The sequence below is a fragment of the Frieseomelitta varia genome, unplaced genomic scaffold (genome assembly GCF_011392965.1).
Source record: "Frieseomelitta varia isolate USP_RPSP 00005682 unplaced genomic scaffold, Fvar_1.2 scaffold_180, whole genome shotgun sequence".
Taxonomy (NCBI): domain Eukaryota; kingdom Metazoa; phylum Arthropoda; class Insecta; order Hymenoptera; family Apidae; genus Frieseomelitta; species Frieseomelitta varia.
In genome coordinates, this window is record NW_025109528.1 from 604,891 (window position 1) to 615,290 (window position 10,400).

At 35.4% G+C, this 10,400-nt stretch overlaps 1 protein-coding gene across 1 annotated transcript in view; it reads left to right on the forward strand.

Annotated features, from left to right (window-relative positions):
• LOC122538832 (carbonic anhydrase 1) overlaps positions 1-10,400 on the forward strand; it is a 30,628-nt gene that overhangs the window by 19,161 nt on the left and 1,067 nt on the right. The window contains exons 3-7 of the mRNA XM_043673272.1: positions 1,124-1,245; positions 4,149-4,244; positions 7,231-7,345; positions 8,581-8,759; positions 9,964-10,400. The exon at positions 9,964-10,400 is cut by the window's right edge and continues 1,067 nt beyond it. Of these exons, the coding sequence (XP_043529207.1) occupies positions 1,124-1,245; positions 4,149-4,244; positions 7,231-7,345; positions 8,581-8,759; positions 9,964-10,032 (581 nt within the window). The 3' untranslated portion in view covers positions 10,033-10,400. The remainder of the gene's footprint in view (positions 1-1,123; positions 1,246-4,148; positions 4,245-7,230; positions 7,346-8,580; positions 8,760-9,963) is intronic.

The following is a 10,400-nucleotide window of genomic DNA, read 5'->3' on the forward strand; positions in this document are numbered from 1 at the left end:
TTAACGCGAATGAATTTTGAACTTGCGGGGTCACAATACAAATTTCATCTTGACAAGTATATAACGATGAAAAGTTGCGCAATAAATTAACAGTATGATCTTGCTAATAGCACATTTTTCGCAGTGGTAGTCACTCCTGATGCTGTCGATCTTCGCAACAAATTTCGGAAATGATGGAGAGTAATTTCGAATAATTTAAAGACAGTCTAAAGAAGTATAATTATAATAGTGACTCTATTGAAACATTGTATTTGAAATATTGTATTTGTGGAAATGTTGTTTCAAGAAATGCTTGTGACATAAGTTTATATTTTCGTGAAAGTTCTATTCTTTCTACATCATTTATTTCAATATATATACATTACATTTTAAAATTTTAATTTCCATTTTTCTTTTCTTTTAATTTTATTTTACTTATTTTTTTTTTTTTTACTTTTCTCACACTTTGTCATTGTTGAGCGCACTTTTTCATTTACATATTAGATTAGGTACATACATATTTGCATAATTCGACAACGTTTGTCTTGAAATGAATAACTTTAAAAATTTACTTATGATGGCGCTGACGACAAGAATGAAAAGACAAGCGTCGGTCCCACGGGATTATTGTGACAGCGAAAGTATTTAAAAAAAAACACTTCGAACAGATGTAGAATGAATCGATGAATAGAAGCAGGTGATTCCCCGTACGATCCGAGGCCACGTTCGCCAATTCTGACCTGCACGCCATAAATCTTCCTCTAACCTTTGCATTGTGACGCGCGCGGGGGGCTTCTTTGGCTGTTCGCTATCCCTCTCGCGATCCCTTCCCGTATCGTTCTTGTAATTCGGCTAATCAAGCGTATCCTGTAATTCAACGCGCTGAAACGAACCGCGTTCCCTCCCTATCCGCGTCTGTTTTCACATTGCACAACCGCGGGACCGTTATTTGGGGCTAAAATTAGAATTCTTTCACGCTCTGACGTCGCTCCTCGTTCGTTCCAAAAATTGACACCAAAAATTAGAGGTCTGCAGACAGGCGATTTTCAAGGAGAAGTATTTTTCGCGATGGATTTTAAGGAATTTTTTTCAGATCAGAATAGATAGGAATAGAGAAGAATGATGGTTGTTTATTAAATTGCAGTTCTGAGCGGTGGACCCTTGATGGACGACGTCTACAAACTGGAGCAGTACCATTGTCACTGGGGATGCAGCGACTCGAGAGGATCCGAGCACACTGTCAACGGACAGGCATTCGCTGGAGAGGTTAGTTCACTCCAAAAAACAGTTGCCTCGCTTTTTACGCGAATCCTTCCCATAATAGAGAAACGAAAGAGCAATTTTAAAAAGTCGTTTTAAATGTCGTTTTTCTTTCAAATTTAATAAACATTGCCATCTAAAAAAAAAAAAATACGATGGCAATAATCTAGAAAAATTTAAATTAAATAAATTAAATTAAATTTGCAGTGTAATAAATAATATTACAATTTATTAAATATCAATTTAATAAATAATATTAGAATTTATTAAATATTAATTAAATAACATTTTAATAAATAATATTACAATTTATTAAATATCAATTTAATAAATATTTAATAAATAATATCACAATTTATTAAATATTTAATAAATAATATTACAATTTATTAAATATCTATTAAATAACATTTTAATAAATATTAATTTATCAAAGATCAAATTAAATATTAATTTATTAAATATCAAATTAATAAATATTTAATAAATAATATCACAATTTATTAAATATCAATTTAATAAATATTTAATAAATAATATTACAATTTATTAAATATCAATTCAAAAAATATTTAATAAATAATATTACAATTTATTAAATAACAAATTTAATAAGAATTATATATATAAATTATATATATATATAATTTTATTATATATAAATTTAATAAGAATTTAAATAAAATAAATTAAATTAAATGACAAATTTAAACAAAATAAAACTTTCTACAGTATTGAAAAAACCTAGCCCCTAAACATTTAAAAGACTTAATAGAACAGGAGAAGTCTCTTCCGGCGACGAAAATAATATTTTCGAACAACAAACCACCCACGCTTTGCGTCTGGACTGAATGTTTTCGCAACATTCGCGATTCCTGGTCCAGTTTCTCATTTCCCGTCATCGAAAGTGACAGTGATAAATTTTATTTACGCACTCCACTTGCCAACTTTGTTGCCGGTAGAATTCAGTTTCACGGTGTGCAGTATAAATAGATAGAGGATTTTCAATCGGGACTCGCGATTCCGCGCACGAATCGAAGACGAAGAGCGGCCGCCTACGAATCACTCTAAAAAGGACGTATCGGATCGTGGCGATTAACCGTGTATGTTCTCAACGACCAGCGGCTTCTGGCCAATCTAACTTCGAGGCAAATCGTTAATAATTCACTGCCGGCAGGCATGATTCGCGTCACGATCATTCGTACGAACTTCTTACGGTTGCGATTCGACCTTGCTCGAACGCGTGCACTTTGTCGTCCGTGAGTCGAAGAGAGATTCCAGCAGTAACCAGTTCTCTCATTAACGTGATCGTTAAAATCACGGGACGTGATTACTCGTCTATCCCCGCCTGGACGAGACCAGTTCTTCTTTTTGCTTTTCTTTTCGTCTATGTGTTTAAAAAAAAAAAAATTGAATTTTTTCTTTTCCTTCAGTAGAATAATGAAATTTTATATTTTAGACTATAATTTAGACTCGAATTTGTCTTTTTAACCTCCGCCTGAACAAGATTAGTTATCTTTTCTTTTTTCTTTCTTCGTTTCTAAAAAAAAAAATTAATATTTTCTGTTCCTTAAGTAAAATAATTAGATTTTATATTTTAGACTATAATTTAGANTTCGTTTCTAAAAAAAAAAATTAATATTTTCTATTCCTCAAGAAAAATAATTAGATTTTATATTTTAGACTATAATTTAGACTCGAATTTGTCTTTCTAACCTCCGCCTGGACAAGATTAATTATCTTCTCTTTTTTCACTTTTCTTTTCATCTAGATTTCTAAAAATAAATTAACGTTATCTTTTCCATAAGTAGAATAATTAGATTTTTACTCGAACGCCGCGTGGTTGTTTGCGCATCTTGTTACAATAGACCAGAAGACTTATGATAATTGCTCCGTGTGCTGTTTGTATGGAAATGGCAAACGGAGTTAGAACTTACGTAAGTAAGGAAATGTGTTCGAACTTCGTGAGTCTAAACTTCGTGAGAAATGGCTTCGGTCGCGTTACGGGGCAAGGAACTGGGCAATCTGTTGCGTAACGGAGAAGTCCTTTTCATGATTAATCGTCGTCGTGGAGAGAAAAAAAAAAGAAAGAAAACACTTGACAGTTGCTTGAATGTTAAAGGACTGCATTCTTGGTACGATCCGATCGTACGGGGCAAAGTTTCGTTTGTTTCGCCGCGCGCGTTCTCATTCTCGATCCTCGATGCACCTTCGAGCGCGAGAGTACGATCTCCTTTCGTAAAATCGTAAGGAAGATACATCGATAACGCGGAAAATTGAAATAACAGAGATAAGAACCGAAATGAAAGTCTTACGCCTTGTGACAAATCTTGATGTTGTCCGTCGATTTTGTAAACGATTTGCAAATGAATTCTCGTCGAGAAGCGCGATCTTGTCTGCAAATGATTTGAGGAATCCGCTGAAGCGCGTCGGATTTTCACGAAAGCAGGCTGAATACGATGATTCGTGCGACAACATCATCTCTACGCAGCTTTCTTCTCGAACCGCGTGACTCCTCTCTCTCTCTCTCTCTCTCTCTCTTTCTTTCTCTGGAGTGATTTCAAGTCATAAATATTCAACGAGACGAAACTCAGATCTAGCATCGTCTACTGAGATTACCGATGATGCAAGCATCACGAGGAAAATATTTTTAATTCGGTCGGGGAGAAGACCGGCTGTTTTTCTTGGAACGAGAGTTTTTCTCGCGACGAGGATCGAATCTTCCGTTGATTCTGCAATTTCTAATCTACTCGCGCCAGAGTTTAATGACTCTACTCTACAGTATCTCCGACTCGTGACTTATTAATTGTCGCGTTTCTTCACGAATGATCATTCCTACTAATCAAATCCAATGCAAAAATTAACGCCATAATGGAGGTAACATTTTCTCGTTGTTTTTCGTGTTACAGTTGCATCTGGTCCACTGGAATACAAGCAAATACAACACGTTCGCGGAAGCTGCGAAAGCATCTGATGGCCTTGCGGTTCTCGGCGTGTTCCTCAAGGTTGGTAATTATTCTCTCTGATACACCGTTTTCCCGATCTCGGACGCTATAGCAATATCTATACTTGTACTAGCCTACGCGCGTGTATTTAATTATTTACTTTGGTCTTTCTCGCTCGTGTTAACAAGACGCAAATATCAAGGAGCACGTTGTACATTTTTAACGTATGCAGCAACGATCAAAGATCACGTGCTGGCGACAATCGAGAAAACGGGGAAAATGACACGACAATAATTAAACAGACACTTATAGGTAGACGTTAAACTCGAGCATGGTTGTGATTAGTTGACGAAGATAATGATGATAAGGTTCCGGTGTGATTTCTTGGTACTCAGGAGCCGACATTAACGTTTTGTAACTTAACATTAATTTATCATCGATGGATAACCAGGATGAATCATAAATCACATCGTTTCTATTCTTTGTTCTTGCCTCTTGCAAGCACATAAAATAAAATGAAATAAAAATGTAACGATCTGGCGAGGATGCAAATGGCATGGAGGATAGATGAAAATTTTCCCACGAGAAATCAGATCTGATCGTTCGCTGGAATTGCAGCAAACGAAAAACAACGTGACAGCTGCGTTCGTCTCAAAGTCTTTCAAGCGACATTTCAAAGCAGATTCTTAAGATGGTAATTCATTTAAATGCTGTTTGCGCCCTTTCTACGGATGCATCGTAGATACGTATTCACACATCTGTAGCCTAACACCCAAGCTTTTACATAAGCTGCGAAGCTCTCGTAAGCAGAATCCGTAACAGTGACGCGGTATCGCTTCATCATCGGCCCGATGACGTGTTACGTAATCCGCTCCGGAGAGCGAATCATTATCCGCCCGAGTTCGAAGACGAAAAAAAAAAAAAAAGAAATAAGTAAATAAATTCTCTTTCGTCGGCTAGGCATCAAGGACGAACGTGAGTGTATCGTTCGCACGATTTCCAATTGCCTGCATCCGTTTGTTTCGTCACTTTTCTAATTAAAATTTTCACGACTCGCTCTGTTGTTCGACTCTGTTTCTTTTTTTCTTTTTTCGTGTTTCAGAGAAAAATACTTTTCCGTAGAGATCGAAACGAAAGGAACGACTGATCTTTGATTAGAGAATGATCTTTGATTAGCGATTTCCGCCTCGCGTGACCGGAGGTAGAGTCTCCGGTCGCGTGAAAAGTATGCGGAGGACCTCGACGTCCCGATCGGGATTATTTTCATAACGAAAACCACGTGCGGCGATTGCGCAATTCACATTTGTCACAATGTGCTCGCGGAACGTTATAACGCGAGGCAATTCGAAAAGTAGCATTGTGCAACCGATTGTTTAACGTTGCCCCGTCCTTTGTTCGTCGGGGAATTTTCATCGAATTTATAGCAATCAATCGGACTACTTACGTTGCACGGAAATTATTCGATAAATTACTACGGTCGATTATCTAACGGTAGTTTGCGTGTTGCGTCTGAGTATCCTTCTTTTTACGTTGGTAGATTTTTACGTAAAATTACATTCGCGTTCAATGAAATTTCTCCTTTGTTCGTCGATATTTAAATATTATTTGATGTTGATGTTGATATCAAACGTTTAATGTTAATGTGATACTGATGTTATCTTTCGTGAGAGTATTATCGTGTATTGTGCGTAGCAATGTATCTCAACGCGATTTGAAAAGATTGTATTACGCTCATTTCACCTAATGCACGTTAATGGCTGGCATAAATAATATATATTAATGTCAAGCGAATGAAGATTTAATCATTGGGTAATAAACGATCATTAATGCCGGTTCCGCTTGACTGATCGTGTATTCTTGCATCTACGTCTTTTCCTTGTAAATTCTATTTTCAACAGCATCATGTTCGAAAGCCATTGCCTTCGAAATCGGTTGACAAGAAGGCGACGAACTACCAACTATATCTAGTACAAGTTTATTTAATTGCACAAATTACAATTTTGAGGCATCCAATTCATTAATTAAATATAATTCTAATTTCAAAGAATATTTAAAAATAAATCAACTCGATTCAGAATTTAATCGCTTATATAGGATTATAACCTCAAAATTAGTTTCACAATCTCAAAATTAATTGACTGTTAATTTTAATTTTCTCAGAGTATTTAAAAATCAACCCGATTGAGAATTTAATCGCTTATATAGGATTATAACCTCAAAATTAATTGGCTATTAATTTTAATTTCAAAGAACATTTAAAAACAAATCAATCCGATTCAGAATTTAATCGCTTATATAGGATTATAACCACAAAATTAGTTTCACAATCTCAAAATTAATTGACTGTTAATTTTAATTTTCTGAGAGTATTTAAAAACAAATCAACCCGATTCAGAATTTAATCGCTCATATAGGATTATAACCTCAAAATTAGTTGGCTATTAATTTTAATTTCAAAGAACATTTAAAAACAAATCAATCCGATTCAGAATTCAATCGCTTATATAGGATTATAACCACAAAATTAGTTTCACAATCTCAAAATTAATTGACTGTTAATTTTAATTTTCTGAGAGTATTTAAAAACAAATCAACCCGATTCAGAATTTAATCGCTCATATAGGATTATAACCTCAAAATTAGTTGGCTATTAATTTTAATTTCAAAGAGCATTTGAAAACAAATCAATCCGATTCAGAATTTAATCGCTTATATAGGATTATAACCTCAAAATTAGTTTCACAATCTCAAAATTAATTGACTGTTAATTTTAATTTTCTGAGAGTATTTTTAAAAACAAATCAACCCGATTGAGAATTTAATCGCTTATATAGGATTATAACCTCAAAATTAATTTCATAATCTCAAAATTAATTGGCTACATATTGCAGAATCATACGTATAAGTCCTTCGATCATGTTTCCTTTCGAAATTTCATTTGATCGTCAGTTAAGAGTGTAAATATACGTATACATTCGCAGCAGAGGTGTTAAAGGTTGATGATCACGCTGATAGAATGCGTTGCACAACGAAATTTTAATTGCAGGTGGGAAAGACGCACGGGGAAATGGAGAAGATCGCCCGTTTGTTGCCGTACGTCTCGCACAAGGGCGAAGTCGTAGAAATCACGGAGCCAATCGATCCCAGCAAACTTCTCCCTGGTGAGTGAACCCTGTCAAAATATCAAGTTTCAATTTTCTATTCCCTTTCATGTTTGTCAGATTGCATTTCGTTACATTAATTATTCACGAAGGAAAGACCTTCGACAACTTGCTTTTCGCCCACTTGTTTATTACGACGAACTTTTAAAATTTTCATTCTGGCTGTTGTCGAACAACGGTGCCACGCGATGCTGGAATTGAAAATTACAAACGAGACACGGATAGCGGATTCTTTCAGTAAAACCGGCAAGAATTTGTTTACCAAGCGTTTCCCAGTGTCTTTAAAAATTCATTCGCCATTGTCTTGGATATTTTAAATAAATGATCGCTTCAATTCGTTCGCAACGATCATCGGCTTTTGCGCACAGCACTTAAAATGATAAACAATTAATATCGCGATCATCGCGTTGTACGTTACGTGAATGAAATTACGTAATTATTCTCACGCTTGGCATTCCGTATTTTTGAATGAATTAACACGATTTGAAACAAGTCAGAGATAAAAAAAAAACTATGAGCTAACCGATCGTACGATCGCGCTTTCTAACGTCAGCGTTCAATAATTATCGCGGATAATCGTTGTCAGATATACTTACCGACGACTTTTTCCATTTTCCATTCTCGTCAATTGTCAAAAATTTTCCATAATTTAATTTGCGTGCATTTTCTTCTTTTATATAAATAAAAAATAAGAACAACGACATTTGATTATTCATTATTTCAATTCACTGTGAAAGGAAGCGTGGATTTTAACTTTTAGATTATAATTCCTTTCAAGTTATAATAATAAGTTATACAATAATGATAATAATAAATTTAATTTTATAATATTATTATTATTGTATAATTATTAATAATAATAATTATTATTGTATAATTAAATTATAATTATACAATAATAATATTTAATTATTAAATTATAAAGAATTATAATTTAATTGTACAATAATAATAATAATAATAAATTTAATTTTAAGTTATACAATAATAATAATAATAAATTTAAGTTATAAATTCTTCTCAAATGTTACATACCGTTTTTTTGTTACACGAATGTAAATTTATGTACATATACACCAGTCCATTCACACAAAAGTTCAATTTTTCACTTTCATTATTAAGAAAAAGAACTTGATTCACTTGTCAACCAAGTGAAGCTTATTTCACAAGTCGTTCGTTTTCGAAATGGAATAATATATAAAACTAGGATGTTTATTCTCCGTCTGTTAATTCAGATGACAATGGCTACTGGACGTACCTGGGTTCATTGACAACACCACCTTGCAACGAGAGCGTCACTTGGATTCTCTTTAAAAAGTGCATCGAGGTGTCTCATCATCAGTTGAACATCTTCCGGAACTTACGTAAATTCTCCCGCGGTGAGGAGTGTCCATGCCACGAGAATCATGGAGCGGTACGTGTATTTGGTTTCTTACACTGTGGATTACTTCATCTTCGTACCGTGGATTTGTTATTTTATAAAATCGGCAAAGCCGAGTGAAATAACAAATCACTCGCTCGTGTGAACACTGAATTTCCAATGTTCGAAGAGTCGTCGATATTTGAGCTAAAAAAAGAATCGTATAACAATCGACGAGGCTTATTGTTATACTATCCCTGGCAAAAAGTTTTCGATCGCTTCACTGCACTAATTCGAAGGTATTTAAAAATATTGAAGCTGAAAATTTCAAATTTGTTTGCAATACACGTGAAAGGAAACAATGTTAACAACTCCAATTCTAATTTGTGAACAGAGCAGAGATTTCGATGCTTTTGAGTGCTTACGTTTGATCGAAAATGTTTTGCCTCAAACGACGAATCCAAATTCCAAGAATCATTCGTTTTCGTCTGATATTCAAATTTAAATAAGTTTTTAAGAGAAGTTGCAAAGAGAAAACTTCAGTCTTCAAATTCATAATGGACTTCAGTCGTAAAAGTTTCTTCGCTTTCTCACCCTGCATGCTACATACTGTAAACACATTTTTGCAACAAAATGAACAGTATATTTTGAAAGTCGATAATTCTCGAGCAAATTCGGCATTGTATTTGAACGATACTTTTCACCAGCGACTGCGTGTAAATTTAACAGATACATTTAAAAAAAAAAAAAGGAAAAAAAAGCACTTGAAGATGGATAGAAATAAGAAAATTTTACTTTAGAATAAAAACTAAATTCTATTTTTTAATATTAATACGCGAAACTCTGCCAGATTCACAATATACGAGAGAACGCTCGGTAGAATTCTGGAATTCATAGAGATCACAGGAAACCGTAGAGAAATCTGATTCGAGCACGAAAAAAAAAAAAAAAAAAAAACTGAACAACGCGCGAAGTGTTCCTAGAATTTAGTATGTCAGAAGTCCGTCATCGAGGCGGAACGAAACGCCCATCGTTCAAACACCTTCCTCCCGTCGCGCGTTCGATTAATCTTTCTCTCGCCTCGCGAGATCCTCCGGTCTCGTCCGGCAGCTCGCACACCCACACTCCCTCCTTCTTTTTATATTTAGCCGTTTAGGCGTCGCGCATAGAATGAAAATTTCATTCGAAAATCGACGGAATCACGGCCCCGTTTTTCCTAATTCCGGCGCCTGTGTGCGTGTGCCGCTTGTTGTTGCAGGTAATCAACAACTTCCGTCCGCCGATGCCGCTGGGAAATCGCGTGCTGCGCGAGTGCGGCAGCTTCTGAGCCGATGACGACGACCCTGGCGACGCCGCGCCGACATCGCTCGACCGGTCGAGCGAAAAAGACGAGACAGGGGAGAAGCGAAGAAACGACCCACGGAGCAGCCGTCGATCCTCACTCTGTGTCTATCGTGGACGTTTCTCGCTGGAAGAACCAAAGTGCCTTCTTTGTCTGTCGAGGATTCCCGGAATGATGGTCGGAACCAGAGAGAAGATTTTCTACAATGGATTGGAAGATTATGAGATACAAACTGCTGAAAAAAGGAAAGAGAACGTTTGTAAGGTGTGATTGGTGGACATCAAGGGGACGAGAGAAGATTTCTCGTGTAGAAATATTGTTCGATGCCCTTTTTTCTTTTTTTTTTTTTTTTT